This window comes from Anolis sagrei, chromosome 3, assembly GCF_037176765.1.
Source record: "Anolis sagrei isolate rAnoSag1 chromosome 3, rAnoSag1.mat, whole genome shotgun sequence".
NCBI lineage: Eukaryota > Metazoa > Chordata > Lepidosauria > Squamata > Dactyloidae > Anolis > Anolis sagrei.
In genome coordinates this window covers 237132061-237155958 of record NC_090023.1, presented here as the reverse complement: position 1 = coordinate 237155958, position 23898 = coordinate 237132061, and the positions used below count along the sequence as shown (strand labels likewise).

Genomic DNA, 23898 nt, shown 5'->3' with positions numbered 1-23898 from the left:
TATTTGTTGATAGTATGTCTGTGTTGCCTCCCGACCCATAAGGGTTCTTCAGGCAATGAACAAATAGAAACCAGTTAAAACAATACAAAGATAAAATGTTTTTTAAAACACATTAAGATACTCTTTTATAGAAAAACAGTATTCTAAAGATCCTAGAATCCAGTTTTGAAAGGATTAAAACAGCAATTAGAAACATTGAATGCCGTGCAGAACAGCACTGTTTTGGCTGCCTGTTGGAAACTTAAAAGAAAAATTCCATTCTAATTTACTTGGGCAGGGGCAGGGAGAAAGCCCTGTTTTGTGTAACCCACCAATCTGAGAATCCATCTTGTTGCCAGGACTCCTTCGAACTAAGTGTATGTCAGCTGACATGGTGGTCATTTGGTCCACCATTGAATTATCATGTTTTCCTTATTATTATTATTATTATTATTATTATTATTATTATTATTATTATTTGACAAGAGTAGTACACAGCAAACAAGATCGCTGAGCTGGCTTTTGTATTTGATCACACGTTGGACACTTACCAAGTGTCTAGAACTGTGTGATGTATCGGCGAATAATTCATGCAGATCCGAGTAGGTGGCCTTTTGCAGCTGACAGATGTTAATTTTGTCAGCGCCAATTGTTTTTAAGTGTAGGCCAAGGTCTTTAGGCACTGCACCCAATGTTCCAGTCACCACTGTTACTGGCTTGTGCCAGAGCCTTTGAAGTTCAATAATTAAACCTTCATGTTGTTGTTGTTGTTGTTGTTGTTGTTGTTGTGTTTATTTATATCCAACTTTTTCTCTCCATAAGGAAACTCAAAGCAGCTAACATTAAACGCATTACAATACAATTATTTAAAGTGATGTGGTGCTGCTCTCTTGTCAGCAGACAGTATACTGAATGTTTAAGCTATCTGAATTAAATTGTTGCGAATGTGTGTTTTCCTCCTCATAAAGCAAACGTCCAGTTTAATGATGAGATGATCGAAAACATAATTGGATTGCTCTCTCTGCCATGGGCTTACAGCCTTTCTGATGACCCTTCGTTCAAGTTGCCTGCTCTTAATTTGGATCTTCTGGCTTTAAGCCAACATTGTAGAAACCATTTTTGTAAGTAAATTGAATTTAATTTCATTTTTATTGAATTGAAATTGAAATTTTGAATACTTCTATACCACTTTTCAGTCTGGCCATTCTCAAAGTGCCAAAAATGCTCCCAATTATTTTTTTTAAAAGAGTAATGTCTGCAATATGCTGTGGATAAACTAAACTATAATCAATGCTATACTTCTAACAGGTCTTCACCTTGCACTAAGAAATGTTAAACTTCATACCAGTTTCTTAGTATTTTTGCTATGGACACCAAAGCCCATCCAAGGAGGAAATGTCAATATTAGAGTGCGATAATGAAAAAAAGTATCTATGGCAATGTATGCAAAAGTTAACTGTTTTGCTAGAACACCCAAAATCATCTAGCTAGCTTAGCCATATTGGCTAGGGAATTCTGGGAGCTATAGTCCAAAATTAGCTTTTCAAACCTCTGCTCTGAGGTCACTACCTACTTTATTTGTAAAGGCAGAGGAATTTGGCCTGGCCATTTTTAAAATTGTTTATGTCACTATTGATTGTTTTTTGTTTATGTGATTTATATGATTTGTATTTTTTTATTGTTTATTGATGTTGTGTTTATTGATGTTTTGTTTGATGTACTTTGGGCTTGGCCTCATGTAAGTCGTACCAAGTCCCTTGGGGAGATGGTAGTGGGGTACAAATAAAGTTGTTTATTATTATTATTATTACTATTATTATTATTATTATTATTGAAGAGAGCACCTCTGAGGATTTATTCACCTGATAACTTTATGCAGAAGAACAAAGATGTTAATGACTCAAAGGTTAGAATCTGCACTTAAAATTGTGCCTCAAAATCTCCTGAAGTCTGTTGGAGTTGTTTTCAAAACTAGTGTGACCTTTTCCATTTTCCCATTCCAAGTAATGTTTTCATTGTATTTTTGACCAACAGAATTTTCCAAACGTTCTTCAAAGGCAGTCCAGTGACTAACACTTCGCAATTATCCAAACATAATGTTTCCAGAGCAAGGACATCTGTGGCTACTTACATAGCTCAGTTTCTCTATATTAAAATCGTATTTCTCAACTTCAATGTGGTTTAAATAAAATCTTTGAACTACATACACCGGTATAGGATGTTCAGCATGCATAGCCATTTAGTTAAAAATATTATTATTGATATTATTGTTATATCTATACCCTGCTTTTTCTCTGTAAAGAAGAGACTCAAAGCAGCTCACAGTAAAACCAATACATTACAGTTGAGATAGAATCATAGAATCAAAGAGTTGGAAGGTTTTGCTTAAAATGCTGGTAGTGCTCCTGAACTAAGGTGTTGTTTGTGTTTGTGGGTGTCACTAAATGGTGCTTCTACACTGTGGAATTAATGCAGTTTGACATGACTTGAGCTGTCATTTCTCAGTGCTATGGAATCTTGGTCATTTTATGAAGCACAAGGACTCTTTAGCAAGAAAGGCTAACGACCTTGCAAAAGATGTAACTACCAGGCTTCCATGGCCTTGAGCCATGGCTGTTAAAGTGCAGTTGAACTGCATTTATTCCACAGTGTAGATGCACCCAAAGCTGAATAAACCATTAACAATATTGTGCTGACGTATCTTTCCCTTTAGCTCCTGAGACTCAGTCAGATTGTCTGTTTCTTCTTTCTTTAATTCCAAAAAAACATCGGAAGTGGAGAAATCACATTTATCAGCATTCCCTGCAAAGTCCCCATGAAGTTATCAGAGCAAACTGTGTAAGAGGATTTCCTATCCTGCTCCACCATTCAGGGGTAAAATCCTGCACCACTCTGCTGGCACCTCTCCTGTACGTAGTACTTGAGTATTATAAGCTAATTTTCTAGAGAAGAGTATTTAGTAGTAGTAAATGTCGTAGAAATTTGTAAAATAAATGTTTTAGTATTGCTTTCCTCTTATGTGTTTCTGGTTCTGAAGTACAAGGGAGCAACTGATTGGATCTTAGTTCTTTGTTAGGCTTACTGAGACATTTGGGTTCAGGTTATACTAAAATGTATGTTGAAAATCATGTATGTTGCCTGCTGGATTTATACTACCTTCTGCCAGAGTATCTCGCCTGTCTGCTATTGCTTCCCTCATGCTGGATTATTTCCCATGTGTTATCCGAGAGATAGGGTCTCTTTTTTCACCAATTTCTTATAGTCATGTCGGAAGGGCAGGATAGTCCAGTAAATGTAATTTAACTTAACATCTGTTCTTAGTTTGGATTGCATAGGGGAGGTAATATCTGAAGTTGTTTACGGTTTAAAAGTTGGAAGAGGAATGTTTTTGTCAAGTATGAAGAGTTAAAACATGTAAAATCCAAAAGATTTGCTTAACATGAATGCATTAGGGTGATATTTTAAAAGACACAAATTGCCGTATATACTCGAGTATAAGCCAACCCGAATATAAGCCAAGGCACCTAATTTTACCACAAAAACTGGGAAAATGTATTGACTTGAGTATAAGCCGAGGGTGGGAAATGCAACAGCTATTGGGCAATTTCAAATATATATATATAAACCAATAAAATTGCATTAATTAAGGCATCAGTAGGTTAAATGTTTTTGAGTATTTACATAAAACTGTAATCTATATAAATAAAAATGTAATGTTTGTTTGTGGGATTAACATAACTCAAAAACCACTGGACGAATTGAGACCAAATTTGGACACAAGACACCTATCAGGCCAATGTACATCCTTCACTCAAAAAATGATTTTGTCATTTGGGAGTTGTAGTTGCTGGGATTTATAGTTCACCTACAATCAAAGAGCATTCTGAACCCCATCAATGATGGAATTGAACTAAACTTGGCACACAGTTCTCCCATGACCAACAGAAAATACTGGAAGGGTTTGGTGGGCAGTGTTCTTTGGTTTTGGAGTTGTAGTTCACCTACATCCAGTGAGCACTGTGGACTCAAACAATGATGGATCTGGACCAAACTACAAGAATGCTCAATATGCCCAAATGTGAACACTGGTGGAGTTTGGGGAAAATAGAATCTTGACATTTAGGAGTTGTAGTTGCTGGGATTTGTATTCACCTACAATTACAGAGCATTCTGAATCCCACCAACAATAGAATTGGGCCAAACCTCCCACACAGAACCCCCATGACCACCAGAGTGGGCCACAGCAACGCGTGGCAGGGGACGGCTAGTTTGAGATAAGACTGTCCAACTCTGATTAGACCATTATTCTAACCTTCTTCAATTTAAATGTACGTATGAATCCTTCCAATAATAATAAAGAGAATAAAATAATAAATGTAATAATAATAGAATAAAATAAATAATCATAATAAAGTAAAATAACCAATGTAATATTATAAATAATCATAAATAACTTTGACTCAAGTATAAGCTGAGGGGGGCTTTTTCAGTCCAAAAAAAGGCTGAAAAACTCGGCTTACATTTGAGTATATACAGTAATTGTAAATTTGAAAGTTCTACATCAGGCAATATGTACTGGCCTGGTGTATACTACCAAATCCTGTCTTAAGCAGCCAAAATAGACAGTATTTCTATATCCATTTGGGCTCATAGAACAATAGGGTTGGAAGGAACCAACAGTCTCCATGTATTAAAAGTTTAGTTAGAATTTTCTTTCTGGTGCTTTAAATCTATTGGTTTTGATCCTATCCTCTGGGCTAGAAGAGAAATAATTTGCTTTGTCTTCTGCATGACCATGCTTCCAATATTTGAAGATTCCTATCATATTACCTCTTTGCACATGCAGCCGCTTTCATTCATTCCTTTGTATAATTGAGTCCCCGGTGGTGCAGTGGGTTAAACCCTTGTGCCAGCAGGTCTATTGACCAAAAGGTTGGCGGTTCGAATCTGGGGGGTGGGGTGAGCTCCCATCTGTCAGCTCCAGCTTCCCATGCATGAACATGAGAGAAGCCTCCCATGGGATGGTAAAATATTTGGGCATCCCCTGGGCAATGTCCTTGCAGATGGCCAATTCTCTCACACCAGAAAGTGACAAGTCGCTCCTAACAAGGAAAAAAAATGAGTAGAGATAGGGCCTCATTCTTCAACAACTGCAGTTAATGATAGCTGCCTATTACACCGTGTACCATGATTTGTGTTCCTGGGTTATAAATGTCATTTCCTAATTGGTTCTATCAGAAAAAGATGGAAAAGGTTTATTAAACTGCAAAAACTTTGTTTTTGTGGGGCATCCTGCAGCACATTTTGCTATAGGTTTTCAATGAATATCTGATAGAGTCTCAACCTATTCAACATAGATTATGGCAGCCACAAAAACAAAGTTTCTGGAATACAAAAACTACTGTCAAAGTAAGTACTACACAATTAAACAAGAAATAACACTTTCAAACCAGGAACAGAAAAGTATTATTACCATAAACTGTAGAAAACTTATTCACTTAGTTGTTTTGGGGTTTTTTTTTAAATTTAGAGACAACATCAGGGATGAATCCCTGCTAGTCCAGCAAGCTTATGCCAGTATCATTGGAAACTTGGCTTGCTCTCTTTCTGGGAACTTGCATTTAAAGCCTGATGTGATTCAACCTGACATGCAGCCCAAAAGTAATGGCATCCTCTGTAACAGTCTTACTGTGACTTCTTCTGGTGAGGAAATGTGTGCAGTGAAAGCTGATGTGTTTAAGCCATTTTTATATCTACTTGAAGTCAACATAGCAAGTAAAGTGAAACTCGGTAAGTTTTAAACCTATATTGGTGTTTTTACTTACATGTCAAGTGGAACCTGTAACAAAATGTTATAGCAGGGGTTCCCAAACTAAGGCCCTGGGACCGGATATGGCCCTCCAAGGTCATTTACCCAGCCCTCGCTCAGTGTCAACCTAAGTCTGAAAGGACTTGAAAGCAGGGGTCCCAAAACTAAGGTCCGGGCGCCAGATACGGCCCTCCAAGATCATTTACCCGACCCTTGCTCAGGGTCAGCCTAAGTCTGGAAGGACTTGAAAGCACACAACAACAACAATCCTTTTTCCTCAGCCAAATGCAGGGCCACACTTTCCATTGAAGTACTAATAAGTTTATATTTGTTAATATTGTTCTTCATTTTAATTATTGTTGCCCATGCCTGCTACATAGAGTCCTTGATTTTATGGCATGGGTGGTTTATTTTATGCAGCCAGTGCTGTTTTATGTGAGTCGAGGAAATACATATTTTTTTGCAGAGATAATTTTTGAATGACATTTTGTAGATTTAATAAATTTGAATTTTGCACCAAGACTAGTATTTTTAGGAGTTCATAGAGGAAAAGTTTGTTACTATAATGATGAAACTATTTTGTTTTTCTCTAATTGTACTTTTTGTAGCTATATCTAACTTTTTGGAGGAAAAATACTTCAAAAGCAGAAAGAAAGAAAAGAAAGAATAGTCAGAAAGTGCTATCTAGCTTTTGGGGCTCTGGGGTTCTTTCTATCCTTTTCCATGACTCATTGTGAGGGAAAATGCATGGTGCTTCTCTTTATCTTATAACTGACCTTTTGCGAATAAAAAGCTATCAGCTTTGTCCTTCCATTTGTTTTAGCGAAATCTAGCTGGGCAACTAAATATTAGATATTATTTGTTTATACCGGATTAATTTGAAGTGAGCCTGAAGTTTAAAGAAAGACGTTTCAGTTTTATAAATATAGTGTTGCACTGTTTCATATGGATATTGGTTGTGTTCCAACTGTATTGACTATATTGCTGTTGAATCTTCCCTTCTAGTTTTAATAAAGAATATTCCCCTGTTTTGCAAACACCTGGACTTCGAAAAAGGTGGGCTAAACGCGAAAGCTGTTGTTGAAGCTTTCTTAAAGCTAATGGAAGATCCAGACAGAGATGTCAGAGTGGCCTTTAGTGGCTGCATCAAGTACATATTGGATTCTTCGGGCTCTGAGGAAGGATTCATTAAAGAGGTGAATTACTTAGCTATCGTGAAATCTGTTTTAAAAAGTGCTGTTTTGGGACATTAATACAATAATTTCTTTTTTTTATTTCAGCTCCTTGTTTCTAGAATGAAAGAGGCCTATACAAATGCTAAAATATCAAGAAATAATGATCTGAAGGATACACTGATTCTCACAACAGGGGATATTGGGAGGTACGTTGCTAATACGTAGTGCATTCTGGGTTCTGTAAGTCAGCTTCCGGAGGCTTTCATGCAAAATTCTGAATTGTGGAGTAGTTTTCATTAAGAAGACAATGTAAGTGTAATTGCTGAATAGACTAAATGGGGTAAAGGGAGGAGGAAATTTCCCTATTCTGTGTTTTACATAAACTGTCTTGTGGTGTAGTACTAATTCTGATAATGCCTGGTGCTTTTTTCCCTCCCTCAAGGGCAGCAAAAGGGGATTTGGTACCCTTTGCACTCTTGCACTTGCTGCATTGCTTACTGTCCAAATCGGCTTCTGTGGCTGGAGCAGCTCATACAGAAATCAGAGGTCTGGCTGCTGCCAAGTCTTTGAAGCTTCAGGCCTTTTTCAGTCAATACAAGAAACCCATCTGTCAGGTAAGAAATACTGACAACATTGGGCCTTGATTATTGGGGTGTTGCGGGTCTCTGAAATGTCTCTTTAATAAAGACTTCTCTCTCTCTCTCTCTCTCTCTCTCTCTCTTGCAACTTAAAGTGCCATTTATTTAGATTTTTCTGGTAATAAAAGCTTTGTATTCTGTCTTCATTAGCTTAGTTAATTCTACAGTTCATCTGCCTGTTCCTCACCTTTCTCCATCTCTTAAACAGCAGTCCTGAGCTGTAGTATCTATTGTGTTTTGTGACTAGGAACAGAAGAGCAGCTGATTTCCTCTGGGCTGTGTTGTTATTTGTCTTTCACTGTTTTCTTTCTGCTTACTCTCCCGAACTTTTATGCAGTCTTGAGTAATGATGGGTTAATTGATAAGAGCTGGCGGTTGTGGTTTCAGTTGGCCTGCTTGCCCACAACTCACCAGTGAATTAATCAAATGAACAAAAAGATCTATATGAATAAATTCTGTGTGGTGAACAGGGCGCTATTTTCCATTTTTTAAAAAATCATCACTCTTCAGATTTGAAGAGTAGCAGTTTTGAAGAATCAGTATGGGTATGCTTATATTATATAGTCAGAGGAAGTATCAGAAGTGGTCAGTTACAACCATAAGTTGGAAATCGTCTCCCCCCCCCTCTTTTTTTTGTTTGTATTGTATTATTATACTGATAGATAAACACAATATGACAGCAAATGAGATATATATGCTGGATTTTCTATCACAAAATCACAAGTCGAACACTTGTTTAGGATTGTGTGATGTATTTTCTAATTATGCACACAGATCCAAGTAAGGTGGCCTTTTGCAGTTGACAAATTGTAATTTTGTCAATGTTTATTGTTTTCAAATGCCAGCTGAGATCTTTTGGCACGGCACCCAGTGGCTTACACCCAGAGCCTTTGCAGTTCAATTTTGAGGTCCTGATAACGGCTGAGTTTTTCCTGTTGTTTTTCATCAATTCGACTGTCACCTGGTATGGCGACATCAATAATCCAAACTTTTTTCTTTTCCACAATCGTGTGGTCTGGTGTCCTGTGTTCCAAAACTTTGTCAGTCTGGATTCGAACGTTCCACAGTATTTTTATTATTATTATTATTATTATTATTATTATTATTTGTATTTATATTCCACTTTATCTCTCCCGAAAGGAACTGAGAGCAGCTTCATATAAAAGCATTAGCACACAATTTGAAATATACAAATATACAAACATTAAAACATAATGAAATATAAGAAGTATTTAACAATTCACAGTTAAAAACCATTCAAACATATTCAATGCATATTCAAAGTAAAAACCACAGTACCCCCGAATTGATTCATGCTAAGTTCCTTCCTTCCTTCCTTCCTTCCTTCCTTCCTTCCTTCCTTCCTTCCTTTTTTCTTTCTTTTGGAGTCTGCTTTTTAATGACAGAAATTACAGTGAAATGCATTTATTGCTCCTTAGTTTTTAGTGGAATCCCTACACTCCAGTCAGTTGGCAATGATTTCTAACACGCCGTACCAAAGCAGTGAAATGCAGAAACAAGAGATTGCCCAACAGAGAGAGGCAGCTCTGGACATGTTATCTGAAATTGCCAATGTTTTTGATTTTCCAGACCTCAATCGTTTTCTCAGTGTAAGTTTGCAATGCTATTATTTCAGAGTAATGACAAGTATTTCCATGTCTTTGAGTTTACAACAAAGAATTTTTGGTTAATGAAACTTTACCTTTCTAAATTTTTGATTTCTTAAGATCTGTTGGGTTCTTATACCTGTTAGTCTCATGAGAAAAGAAATCTATGAGGAGGACTGCGACGTCTTCTACATTGCCATATCATCCAGATTTTCAAAGCAGATAATCCACATTATCTTCTTTGAACTGGATTATGAGTCTACACTGACATATAATCCAGCTCAAATCAGATAATCTGGATTTCATATGGCAGTGTAGATGGGGCCTGACTTTCCCTTGAGGCCCCTTTCCCTGACAACCTGGTCTTTTGACCTTTTTCTAGATTTATGTAGGAAGTCTTCTTATATCTGACATTAAAAGATGTTTTGTGATTGAAACTTCCATCCATCTTCTGAATAAGTAATTGTTTTTATATTTTCCATATTTTACATGAAATGTTTACAAATTTAATGTAAAACCAATTTTAAAATTAAAGCTCAAGCTATGTAGTACAGGGGGTGGAAAATTTGACGTAAAACATATTCACATATTGTTTATACCCATTTGCGTTCAGGTGAAAAGGATGATTTTTTTAAAAAATTGAAAAGGCCTAAGCATTTTTCTACCCCAAATGTGCTATGTGGTGTTACATGAAGCACCTAGCCTTGGGTTATTTCTAGAATTAGAGCCACAGTGGAGAGAAATGTGCTTGCAGCAAAGGAATGAAGCAAAGCAAACTAAGGCATTCATCTGGTATATTTCTTTGTCCTCCGTGGGGTAAGAGGCTTTGATGACAGTAGTGTTGCAACTAATAGAGACTCCAAATCTCATAGGATTTTACGAACCAGCAACTCATTGGAAATTTCCTGGAGAAAAGTTATGAGGGATGTTGCTCAGTAGGAAAAACAGTAATGCTTAGTTAAGTGAAAAACAGAAAGAAAAGTAGAAGGCCATATTGCAAGTAGATTGGCTCAGACAAGGAAGCCACAATCCTTCTTTCACAAGATCTGACCAGGTCTATTGGTAATCGAGGGTCATAGAAGTTTCCCATTCATAAGTGTCCCCATATGTCAGCAAAGCTAAGGAAATGTTTCAGAAAGAAAGAAATAGTCCAGATTTATTGGGTGATTTTTTGGTTGGAGGCTAAATAGACTAATAAAATTTACTGACTACAAAGCAGTTTAAAGGCTTCCTCTTCATAGTTTTCTTTTCTGTTTTTGAAAAGTAGTTATTTGAATTGAGTGTACTTTCTTTGTAACCAAAACCTTAGACCACACTTTCCTTAGACTAGTATCCTCCAGATATGTCAGACTACAGCTCCTATAGTTACCAACTAACATAAGGCCCCCCAAACTGCTGACCTAAAGGTTGGCAGTTCAAATCCAGATAGCAAGATGAGTTCCCGCTGTTAGCCCCGGCTTCTGCCAACCTAGCATTTCAAAAACATGCAAATGCAGCAGGTTAAACTGCTGAGCTGCTGAACTTGTTGACCAAAAAGTCAGCGGTTCAAATCTGGGGAGCAGGGTGAGCTCCCGCTGTTAGCCCCAGCTTCTGTCAACCTAGCAGTTTGAAAACATCTAAATGTGAATAAATCAATAGATACCGCTTCTGCAGGAAGGTAATGGTGCTCCATGCAGTCATGTTGGCCACATGACCTAGGAGGTGTCTGTGCATAACACCGGCTCTTCAGCTTAGAAATAGAGATGAGCACCACCCCCCAGAGTCAGACATGACTAGACTTAATGTCAGGGGAAACCTTTACCTATGACCGTTGAGCTTGTGTCTCGAATTGATGGGAATTGCTGTACAATACATTGGGGGATGCCAGGGAAAGTTGGGTTAGAGCACGCCCTTCTTCATCACAATTAATAGCCTCCCTTACAAGTGTGTTTTACTGGAATGAATTAAAGAAAGTTACCGTTCAAAACAGCAATTATCTTTTTATTTTGCCAGAGGATTCTCCAAGTTCTTTTGCCTGACCTTGCTGCCAAGGCTAGTCCTGCAGCTTCTGTGCTGATCCGGACAATAGCAAAACAGCTAAATGTAAACCGCAGAGAGATTCTCATCAACAACTTCAAATACATCTTCTCTCATTTAGTCTGCTTCTGTAGCAAAGATGAGCTGGAGCGAGCACTTCACTATCTCAAGGTAATTTTGAGCATTGTGCACAATGCTAGGTCAGAGAGATGGCTTGAGCAGTAGGTTGTATTAAAATACAAATAAATAACATGATATTTTCAAAGATAAGCAATTGTTTATAAGCATATTGAATCTTTTAGGTGTACGTATAATATTGTGTTCTTTAATGTGAAAGACAAGCGTAATATTCAGCACCCCTGAATTGTTTAGTTGAAAATGAAAAAAAGTACTGACTCATGTTGGAAACAGATTTTCTTTTGTAACACTAGAATATTATCATTTGATTGATTAATGGTTTGATACTCTGTTCCAATTAATGTTTAACATGGGTTGCAGAGCTCTCCTGTTGGCTGACCAACTTGTGGCATTCTCCAGATGTTGAAGTGCAGCTACTATGAACTCTCAGCATTGGGAACAATTGGATTGCAGTCCAACAACATGGAAGAATTGCTCATCCTTGCTCTCCTACAATCTCTCTGTGTTGTGCATCTATATAATATGTGTGTATATTACCAATTAATATTTTTCCCCACTGATGTTATTTATAGAATGAAACAGAGATAGAATTGGGAAGTTTGCTGAGACAAGACTATCAAGGATTGCATAATGAATTATTACTGCGTTTGGGAGAACACTATCAACAGGTTTTCAATGGTTTAGCAATTCTGGCTTCTTTTGCATCCAACGATGACCCATATCAAGGACCCAAAGACATCACATCTTCTGAGCGAATGGTAAGTACGAGTAATGTCACAGTTTCCTTTGTACCTGTTAGAGCAGGCATAGGCACTCAACGGACACTCACGAGCTAACTCACTGACCGTTAGGTAACCCCGCCCCTTTCTCTCCACTCCATAAATAGCCCAACCGCGGGGCTACCGGCCAGTTCTTCCGCCGCAAAAGCAGCTCGAACTCCTGGGCATGACCAAAGAGTGGGGAGGACGGGCGGGATGTGTGAATACACAGGCTACCACTCGGGAAACTATGTTTACAGGTAAGCAACCCATATTTTCCCCGCGTGGTATGCCTGTGATTCACACCAATGGTAGACTAGCAAGCTGCTAACCTTGGAGGAGGGTGTCATGCCACAGCTGAAAAAAGGACCGCTCGACCGTAGGCTGCATCCCTCTTAGAAGCCACATCCAACTTATAGTGTGTCACAAAGGTTGAGGGAGTCGACCAGGTCGCAGCTCTACACACCATATCCAACGGAACTCCACGCATGAACGCCGTTGACGTTGCCACCGCCCTCGTGGAATGCGCTTTCACCTGTAAAGGTAAGTCTCTCCCTGCCAAAATATACGCCTTCCGTATAACCTGCACTATCCATGAAGAAAGGCGTTGGGAAGAAACTGGAAGGCCCAATGCATCTCTACGGTATTTTAAAAATAACCTTGGAGACTTCCTAGAAGCCGAAGTCCTATCTAAATAAAAGGCTAGAGCCCTACGCACATCTAACAAATGAAGTGTCTTTTCTAAGGGAGAAACTGGATTCGGAAAAAGGGCAGGTAGTACTATCTCCTGCGATAGATGGAACTTAGTGGCTACTTTTGGCAGGAAGGCCAAATCTGTCCTGAGAACTACTTTGTCTTTATGAAGCCTTAAATACGGTTCGTCGCACCTGAGTGCACAAATTTCTCCTGCTCTACGCGCTGAAGTGACAGCTACCAGAAATGCCGTCTTCCAAGAAAGGAAAGACAGGTCCACGGTTGCCATAGGTTCAAATGGTGGCCTTGTCAGAGCCGAGAGGACTACCTCAAGGCTCCAGGCCGGGGCCACTGGCGTTACTGGGGGCCTAATATTACGGAATCCTTTCATAAATTGAGACACTAGCGGATCGCTGAAACAAGACGGCAGCCCTGCCTTTCTACGAAACCAAGTTAAAGCAGCCAAATAGCATTTTAAAGAGGACAAGGTAAGGCCTTGGTTCGCAAGCAACATCAAGAATTCTAAAACTACTCCGGTAGGGGCCGTACAAGGGTCCGTGCCCTTTTCTTGAGCAAATTTAGAAAAACGTGACCATTTGTACATGTAAGACTTTTTTGTGGACACCCTCTGCGCAGCCTCTAGGACATTAGTTACATCCACTGTCAAAGGCAGGGTTAGATTTCCTGGGCCGGGAGGATTCTCCAAGCCGTCAACCTCAGGTCCTGGACATCTGGGTATAGTACTTGATTGTTTTGTACTGACAATAGGTCCTTCCTGCAAGGGAGTGGTTTGAATATCTTTCTGGATAACCGAAGAACTAGAGCAAACCACGGTTGCCTTGGCCACCAGGGGGTAATCAGGATTCCTTTGGCTCTGTCTTGGCTCAGTTTTGAGACCACTCTCAAAATCAGTGGGAACGGAGGAAATGCATATACTTCCTGCATTCCCCAATGAGTCAGGAAGGCATCTCCCAGACAGTCCTGTCCTACATTCTCCCTTGTCCTTGCACAGAACAGGCGGCACTTCCTGTTCTCTTGCGATGCAAACAGATCTACTATTGGCGTTCCCCACGCTCTGAAAAGGAGGGATGTTACCTCCTCGTTCAGAGTCCATTCGTGCTGACTTAGTGGGTTTCTGCTTAGGGAATCCGCTAGAGTGTTTTGTTTTCCTGGCAGGTGGACTGCTGTGAGGTAGATTCCCCTTTCGAGACTCCAATGCCATATCTGCTGTGTTAATGACAATAGTGTGGGGGAATGTGTGCCGCCCTGCTTGTTGATATAAAACATTACGGTTGTATTGTCTGTGAGAATTTGGACAGTCTGATTTGTTAACACCAGTTCGAAGGCTTTTAATGCCTTGTCCACAGCCAGCAGCTCTAACTGATTTATGTGTAAAGCAGCTTCTAGAGGTGTCCATTTTCCCTGAGCCGTTAGGTCGTCCACATGAGCTCCCCACCCCATGAGTGATGAGTCTGTCGTTATGACCTTGGATGCAGCAGTCTCCCGAAATGGCAGCCCCGCACATACATTGTCGCGTTCCAACCACCATAACAGGGAGTCTTGAACCATCACAGGCACAGTGATGAGCATGTGTGGGCTGTGTACTAAAGGGTCGAATACTGACAGGAACCAAGACTGTAATGGTCTCATGTGTAGTCTTGCGAGTGGGGTCACTGCCGTTGTAGAGGCCATATGACCTAGGATTACTTGTATTTTCCTGCCGTGTACTTTGTCTCGGTGGAGCACCTCGCGTATCAGTCTGTCTAGGTTTAAAAAGCGGTCGTCGGGTAGAAACGCCCTCTGTAACTGTGAATCCAGAATTGCACCAATAAACTGTATTCTTCTCGTTGGTGTGAGCTGGGATTTCTCCCAATTCACGATCAGACCTAGGGACTGGAGAAAACATAATGTAGTATTGACATGTTGAATGAGTTCATTCCTAGTGCTTGCAGTAATCATCCAGTCATCTATATACTGAAAAACCGCAATCCCCGATGTGCGTAGGTAAGCTGCAACTGCCGCCATACACTTTGTAAATACTCTAGGCGCAGTTGCGAGTCCAAACGCTAATACGCTGAAAGTATAAGCCTGGCTTCCTACCATAAAGGCTAGATATCTCCTATGCTCTTTAGCTATTGATATGTGGAAATAAGCATCTTTAAGGTCGACCGTTGCAAACCAATCACCTTTATTTATCAACGGGAGTAAAGTTTTCAAAGATAACATTCGAAATTTTTTAGTTGTTATAAAGGAATTCACATCTCTTAAGTCTAAAATGGGACGTTGTCCCCCTCCTTTCTTAGAGATTAGGAAATATCTCGAGTAAAAGCATAGTCTCTGATCTCCTGGTAATAATGGAGTGATAGCTCCTTTGGACAGTAGAGTGTCAATTTCCTCTTGTAATAAAGGAGAAGGAGTCGTCACCTTAACTTTACCTACTGGAGGTAATTCATCAAACTCAATGAAATAACCTTTCTTAACAATTCTTAAAACCCACTGGTCAGTAGTTATTTCTGACCACCTTTTAAAGTAAGGTGCTAAACGATTCTCAAACAATGGCTGTTCTGTATTTCTTAGCTTCTCACTTATGCTCTCAGAACAGTGGCTATTAGCAACTTTATTAACAACATTAACTTTAACACTCGATTCAACTTCCCCAACGGGGAGATCTGCCATTGAACAATTAGCAGAAGAGGTACTGTCAAAAGCGCTGCTTTGGGCCCCCTGGACGGTTAGGCTTATTCTGATAGGGCTGGAAGCGATTCTTTGCTCCATAGCCCTGCTTCCGCTGCCCAAATGGCCTGTTGTATTGAGAAGGCTGTTGGCGCTGTTGTGGCATCCCATAGTTACCGAGGTTTCTCCTGTAGTAAGGGGATGAATTCTGCCATCTGGGCCTTTGTTGATAAGTGTTTTGTTTAGGAAAACCATAGATTTGGATGGTTTTCTTCATCTCCTGGTTATGTTTAAGTCTCTCATCTGTCACTGGGTTGAACAACCCCTCCTGATTCATTGGGAGTTCCTCTGCCAAGGCTCTACCTTCCTCAGAAAGATCTGATGCTCTCAGCCACGCATGACGTCATGTTGAAGTGGCTATCGCAAACATCTTCCCTGCAGACTCTGCTAAATGCTTTGCAAAGTCCTTCTGGTACTTTGATAAAAGAAGGGCTTCTGTGCTGAATGCTCTAGGTAAACGTCTCTCCTCTTCTGGTAGGAGAGGAATGTATGGTGTCATCTTATTCCATAAAAATGATTGATAGGCCCTCAAATACGTCGCGTAGTGAGCCATCCTTGCGATAAGGCCTGCCGCCATATGCATTTTCTTTCCCATTATATCAAGTTTCTTGCCTTCTTTGTCTGCTGGTGCTGATGCTGTTTTCCTGATTTTTTTCCCTTGACCCACTTCTGCAATCACAGTGTTGGGCCTGAATGGACGCACTAACCAATCAGCATTGGTTAAATCTACTCTATAAAAATTGTCCACCTTTCTAGGCATGGCTGGTGTTGATGCCGGGGAACCTTCAGGCACTTTTGTCAGTTTCAACAAGTATGGCAATGATGGGAGTGCCGTACTACTTGGAGTATTTTGCTGGTCGGCCGGAAACATAGGATCTTCCACCGTTTCCTGTGGCTTTGGCGCTGGCAAATCCAAAGCCCTAATCATCCTGGCCAACAATGCGTTAAACTTCTTAAACTCCTCAGCACTAGACTTATCTTGATCTGCCTCCTTAGATCCCTCTAAAAGGAATGCATTCTCATCTGAAGATTCAGAAAGATCAATCATTGTGTCTTGTTGGACACTTGGTGTGGAGGTACCTTCTAATGGGTCCTCATCCTGGCTTAATGTATGGTCATGCTGACCAAATGAATGTCCTCCTCTGTGGTTATTTCTAAGGTAACCATCTGGCTGGCAGTGACAAGGGGCAGGACCTGCACAGTAGACCATCTGTCCCTGTGGAGTCATCTGCCAATATCCCCCATGTGGGGGCAAAGGAGCCTGCTGACAGTCTAGTCTGCTCATCCGCATCGAAGGAGCCCCAGAATTGGCTCCACGGAGCCTTCCCTTTGCTTTCTTTTTCTTTCCTTCCAGGGTAGGGGAGGGGCTGGAGAAGGAGCCCCGTCTTGCCTTCTTCTTCCCTTTCTTATTAGCTGGGGAGGAGCTAGAGGAGGAGTTTCGTCTTGCCCTTCTCCTCCCTTTCTTACGAGCAGGGGAGGAGCTAGAGGAGGAGTCAGAGGTGGAGCTTGACACACTCTTCGATGCGGACCGCCTCCGACGTCGACGCTGCCTCTCTGAGCCTCGAGATGGAGGACGGTCCCTCGAGCGTCGAGGGGAATTCTCTCCTTGCGGCCCCGCTTGAAGAGGAGGATGCTTAGGAGCCAGAGCCTCCATTAAGGTTTGAGCCTCGTTAATTGCTCTTGTTAAAGCGGGTGGAGTCACAGAGGGCTCTGAAGCCTCAGCTTCGATGGAATTGCCTCTCTTGTTTGTGTCTGTGGGTAGCTTAGGGGTCGCCCCCTCGCCCACCATTTCCTTTGGCAAAGGGGATTCCTTTGCCGCTTGGATCCTCCTTTTCACTTGCTGCGTCACCATTTTGTCCCCATCCGTGGGGTTTTGCGGTTTGCTTTTCTTCTTCTTTGCAATGGCGAGCTTGGCATTTTGAGCGTCTTTTGGGCGCTTTGCCAGCAGCAAGTTCTTATTTACTTTCTGTTTTGACACACCCACGTTTTCAGCTGGGATAGTAGGAAGCAAAGCCTGTTCATAAAGAGCTGCCTTGAGTCTTATTTCTCTATTTTTTTTTGGTTTGAGGTGTAAAAGCCTCACAAATTTCGCAAGCCTGGGAGAGATGGGCTTCTCCCAAGCACGCAACGCACTCCAAGTGTGCGTCATTGTCCGGTATTTTGTTCGGACACAGAATACATTTCTTAAAAGAGGTAGTCATGCTTAAAATCTTTCTTCTCTGTACAAACTCGTGTTGTCGTTGCTGCCTTTTGAGGCGGATTAACAGAACTGGCCCGGCTGTTAGGAATTATGGGAGTTGAAGTCCAAAACACCTGGAAGGCCAAAGTTTGCACATGCCTGTGTTAGAGAGAGCAAGTGACTTGTTCCGGTATATAAACTGCACAACAGAGATGTTGAGGAATAGTTTTTATCAATATCATGAAGAAAATCAACGGAATGAATGAGCTGCTAATTGTGCCTGTTCTTTGTACAGGTGACAAGTTTTTCACTATGATTCCTATATATTGTTTAGGGGGAGAAACTTTGAGATGATAAGGAACTACATGAGTTAACAAGAAGATTTTGAAGGGCTGCATCCTTGCAATATTATTATTGTTATTATATTATACCCCACTTTATCTCCCCCACAGGGGACTCAAAGCAGCTTAACATAAAAGCATCAGCATAGCCATTTAAAATAGACAAATATACGAACATTAAAAAGGATTAAATATAAATAGTATTGCAAAATTCCCAGCTAAAAATAATTAAAACAAATTCAAAGTTAAATGTTAATACAATACTTTATTTTGCCCATAATCCTCCCTAATGTCTACTACAGTGGGGGGAGAGGGTTGCCATGTTTTGAGACCATCATAAGCATTATATGTTGATCTTTGTACCCTGTGTTTGGTGTGTATTTTTAAAAAATAATGGTGTGTTTTGATATATGTATATATTTTATGGTAGGTATTTTATGTTGATATGTTTTGGCTTTGTTGTACCCTGCCTTGAGCTGTTAGGAGAAATAGGTAACAAACAAAATATGTTGTTGTTGTTTTTATTCTGAATCAAGCAATGATCAATGGATACTTCCTGTTCACTTCCAGAAGTTCCTCAAACCCTCCGCTCATAGTGGAAATACAATCCGCACCTCCTAAATGGCATTGGGGTGCAAAAGTTTTTTTTTCTTTTTTAACAAAAAATAAAATAAAATTTGACAGGTAGTGTTGGTGGCCACACTTTGCTTAGCTCTCCTGTATATTGTGACAAGAGTGATTTTTATGAATGTTTTCATATTTCTTGAGCAGATTATGCTTGTAAAATGGAGAATTCTTAAAAGCAACCTTACTGTGATTCAAAGGAGTTATTGGGGAATAGGGATCAGCAGATCATCAAAACCTTACTTTTTTTTCAGAGTGAATGCTACAGATATTATACTTATAGATTGAAGTGCCCCCTATATCCAGTGTTTGCTCTCCCTCCTATTACCCAAATGAGGTGGAGATGAATGTTTCTTAATGTATCTTAAACTGTTTTCTGTTAGTAGAACCTGAATGCACTGTGGAATATTGTCAATATTTCCGGAGAATCTCAGAATATTATTCTTTTAAATAAATATTTAGGCTGATTATCTACAACCAAGATTGCTGGGCATTTTGGCCTTCTTCAATATGCAGTTATTGAGCTCCAGTGTTGGAATTGAAGATAAAAAAATGGTGAGTCAACCACCTGAAGCATTTCGAGCTTTTGCTTTTCAGGAATTTTTCTTCTTTCTGTCTCCTGTTCGTATAAATCAGGATGAGTCGGAATAAACATTTAGTTTAAGTATAGTGTCCTAAACTTTGGGACACTGAAAGCTGAAATGTAAGACAATATCCTAGTTAATACCAAAAAGATATGAGCCCCAAAGAATCAGCATAAGTTCCTTTTTCTTAGATTTTCACTTGTTTCCGTACAACAAAGTTTGAACGTATAAATATTTATCTTTTGCAGCATTGAGAAATTCTCTAGAGCAGAGTTTTCTGAACATTTCATACTGGTGACACCCTTTTTAGACATATATTATTTTGCGACACAGTTAAATCAGTTTTGCTAGCAAACTGGAGGCTAAACCAACTCCTTATAAGAGAAACAGACACATACATACGTTGTATTAAAATGTATGGGGACACAACATGTGTTATGAAAATCTTTCGTTTATATTTTTACTGTTCGTTTCACATAAACTCAGAGGTTTCTCATTATGTTCGTGTGAAACATACATGTAAACTGTGACACACAATGCACAGTTTACAAAGCTCTGGGCTTAATAAATTTCTTATTCAGTGAGCCATTATTAAACACAAAGCAGTAATTGGTGTCTTTAGCATTCTTAGAAAAGTGGGGCTATATAATAGCCCTTGAGTCCCATCACACTACATAGTTATAGTTATTATTTCACTTTAACTCTCATGGCTACATTCTATGGAGTGCTAAGTTTTGTAGTTTGGTGATGTACTACAACTGAGCTGCTGTAGTGTAATGGTTTGTATGTTAGACTAGGAGACCGGTGTTTGAAACCCATTGGGCGACATTGAGCAATTGGTTTTCTCTCAGCTTCAAAGGAGGCCAAAAGTAAACCCTCTTTGAACAAGTCGTGTCAAGAAAACCTTGTGATACATTCACTGTAGGGTCACCTTAAGTCAGAAATTACTTGAAGGAACGCAAGAAAAAATGAAGTGCTAGAGCGCTCTGGTTGAGAGTTCTAAGTATTCCTCTATGAACTGCAAATCCCAGGATTCCTTGCAAAGTTGCCATGGCATTAAAGTGGAGTAGTTGTGTTAGGCTTATGTAATGGGATAGGTCTCTTTATTAAATCAATAGAGAGAACATTAAGGCAACTGTATAAGAGGCAAAGATGAAGTATTTTGGCCACATCATTAGAAGACAGGAAAGCTTAGAGAAGACAATTATGCTGGGGAAAATGGAAGGAAAAAGGAAGATCAAGGGCAAGATGGATGGATGGTATCCTTGAAGTGACTGGCTTGACCTTGAAGGAACTGGGGGTGGTGACGGCCTACAGGGAGCTTTGGCGTGGGCTGGTCCATGAGGTCACCTAAGTCGGAAGTGACTGAGCGAATGAACAACAACATAAGTTCCCAAGTAGATAGTCATTTAACACAAGGATAACACCTACAATTAAAAAAGAAGTGTTAATTCTTAGAGCCACATAGAAATAGGTTTCTAGCACTTTCAGATCTGTTAGCCATAAAAATCTGTTAACCATAATCAACTTGATGGATGTTTCAAGCAGTTTGTGGTTTTTCAATTTTAGGCCTTAAATAGTTTGATGGCTTTAATGAAGCTTATGGGTCCAAAACACATAAGTGCTGTAAGAGTGAAGATGATGACAACACTCAGGACTGGACTGAGATACAAGGATGATTTCCCAGAGCTGTGCTGCAAGTAAGAAAATGATTTGTCATCACATTTCTGTGCTGTATTGGGCTGTCCAGTGAATCTACATAGTTCTAAAATTAAATAATTCTGGTACAGTCATTTTGTGATTTATTTCAAAATAGATATGTATCATGTTCTGATGTAGCATATGATGAATTATCTGGTTTTTTTCCCATTATTTAGATCTTGGGACTGCTTTGTCAGATGCTTGGACCAGATTCATCTCGGCTCCCTTCTCAGTCATGTGATAGTGGCTCTGTTGCCCCTCATACATATTCAGCCAAAAGAAACAGCAGCAGTTTTCCATTTTCTTATAGTTGAAAACAGGTATTATAATATGAACCATGTTATATTAATGGTTTATGGATTTAATGTTTAAACAAAAAGGTTGGGCATGCAGTTTCCAAATACTGTTAAATACCTGTATTGCATCCCCTCTCCCTTTTTTTCTATCACACGAGCAAGTATTTCGGGCATTCTTTGAAGAGTGATGGAAATATTTGCTATGAAATTTATGTGGTGTAGACTAATCACAACAGTTGATTTCTGTTTCAACATAATATTTTAAAAAAGCTTTTTCAGGCAACAACAAAAACAACACATTGCTCATTCATTCATATGAGAAATTTGGTTTAGACCTGAATATACTATCTATATAAATAAAAATGTAATGTTCGTTTGTGGGATTAACATAACTGAAAAACCACAGGGCCAATTGACACCAAATTTGGACACAATACACCTCTCAGGCCAACGAGTGACCATCACTCATAAAAACACAGGAATACAGCGGAACAGACTTAAAAAGCAAAAAAACCCCAACAACAACATTACAACGCATGCACAGAACTACATATATATACACAAGCATATACACAAATATATATACACACATATACACAGACTGGGCCACAGCAACGCGTGGCAGGGGACAGCTAGTACAAAATAAATCCTGTATAATCCTGGCAAGAGCAATAGAGCCTACTAATTTCAGAATGGATATGGATTTCTGCAGTGGAAACTGTTGCTCCATTTTAAATCTTTCCAGCTTCTGGATACATCATCCTCTGTGCATTTCACTTCAGTTTGGTTTTTTTTCTCTATTATTGAACTATAATGAGAATTTAATCTAAAAAAGAAGTGTCTGTGTTTGCAAATGTGTTTTTCTTTTGTTGGTTAGAGATGCAGTACAAGATTTCCTTCATGAAATATATTTTCTACCAAATCATCCTGAACTGAAAGAAATTCAAATTGTTCTTCAGGAATATAGAAAGGTATATTTTAAATTATATTTTTATATATTAAAAAAACTGAAGTTGAAAATGGACGATTGGGTATGACATTCTGTAGGACTTTTAGTTTACTATATAAGCTTGTGAGGGCCCCCTGGTGGCACAACAGGTTAAACTATTAAACTGCTGAACTTGCTTGACCTAAAGGTTGGCGATTCAAATCTGGGGAGTGGGATGAGCTCCCAGTGTTATCCCCAGCTCCTGCCAACCTAGCAATTTGAAAACATGCAAATGTGAGTAAATCAATAGGTACCACTTCGGTGGGAAGGTAATGGCGCTCCATGCAGTCTACGAACAATGCGGGCTCTTCGGCTTAGAAATGGAAATGAGCAACACCCCCCAGAGTTAGACATGACTAGATTTCATGTCAGGGGAAACCTTTTTTATAAGCTTGCAGTGAGCATTCGTGCTCAGATTTGTAATACAATTATAGGAAAAATATTTTGGTTCTTTCATACTTCATGTTTCCTACTTGGTAGTAGTAGTTTATAATTTTATTTTATTTTTTATCATATTATGTACAATGTCTTGGCTGCTGAAAACACAAATTGCGATATCGTTAATAGATTAGATTGTTAAAACAGGAGTTACATTTCTGTAAAAACCTTATTTGGAATCCTTAGGTTAACATATTAGGGTGGTTTGGACGAGAAAGGGGAAAGTGTATATATAGCATCCAAGGTCATAGGAGGAAAGGTAGGATAAAAACTGTAGCAATATCAGAGAGTAAGGAAACACATGTTGATGCTAATATCTAACACTGATATAAATGCTTTTGTAAATTATTTGAAAATATGCTGTCTCATCAATCAGATACACACTTTAATTTGAAATGTTTGGCAGGATGCTTGGAAAAGTGTACATATATTTGGGCTAGAACTAAGAACAGATAAGATTCAATGCAAATATAATGTTGATGATACCCCCCCCCCCCCAAACTTAACCAGTAATGTTGAATGAAAACATGCATTGGATTTCTTCTGGCACAATCATGTTTCATAAGTTGTTCAGTTAAGAACATTCAGCCATCTCTGAAGCCGAGAGATTTCCTTTACACAAGCTACTGTTTTGGTGCATTGAGCAATGAACTGGAGTACCCAGAATGCATTATCTGTGTGTTCTTGTTCCCCTTAGGAGACATCCAAAAGCACCGATTTGCAAACAGCGCTGCAGCTTTCCATGAAAGCTATACAACATGAGAATGTAGATGTTCGGATTCATGCTCTCACCAGCCTCAAGGAAACTTTATATAAAAATCAAGTATGTAAAACTGAAGCTCAGAGTTTATATGCCAGGTAGCCTTCATGAAAATGAAAATTTTAATTTAATTCAATTTATATAATTTGACCCAGCAGGAGTAAATGGTACACTTTAAAATAGTACTTTTTCTCTTACAATTAGTAGCAACCTACATGAATTAATCTTTGAATTCACAACATCCCTTTGATTTTAGAATGAAATATGTATAAAAATGTTTTCTCCAGAGTGTTAAATACCTGTATTGTGTTTCTGATACTGGGAAGCCTTTTTTGCCTTCCAGCTGATTTTTATTAGAATAGAACTCTGTCACTACCAACATGAAAAGAGAGATCGTATTTCTGTTTTATGAAAGGATTCACAGCACTCGTTTCTGTATTC

General features: G+C 39.3%; 1 protein-coding gene across 1 annotated transcript in view; it reads left to right on the top strand.

The window, feature by feature from the left end:
- The window catches only part of ATR (ATR serine/threonine kinase), a 62578-nt gene that overhangs the window by 10731 nt on the left and 27949 nt on the right, over positions 1-23898 (top strand). Inside the window, exons 8-21 of the mRNA XM_060767788.2 lie at positions 948-1100; positions 2693-2888; positions 5510-5769; positions 6794-6984; positions 7069-7169; positions 7406-7577; positions 9041-9211; positions 11201-11395; positions 11935-12120; positions 19153-19245; positions 20844-20974; positions 21152-21295; positions 22149-22242; positions 23395-23520. Of these exons, the coding sequence (XP_060623771.2) occupies positions 948-1100; positions 2693-2888; positions 5510-5769; positions 6794-6984; positions 7069-7169; positions 7406-7577; positions 9041-9211; positions 11201-11395; positions 11935-12120; positions 19153-19245; positions 20844-20974; positions 21152-21295; positions 22149-22242; positions 23395-23520 (2213 nt within the window). The remainder of the gene's footprint in view (positions 1-947; positions 1101-2692; positions 2889-5509; positions 5770-6793; positions 6985-7068; positions 7170-7405; positions 7578-9040; positions 9212-11200; positions 11396-11934; positions 12121-19152; positions 19246-20843; positions 20975-21151; positions 21296-22148; positions 22243-23394; positions 23521-23898) is intronic.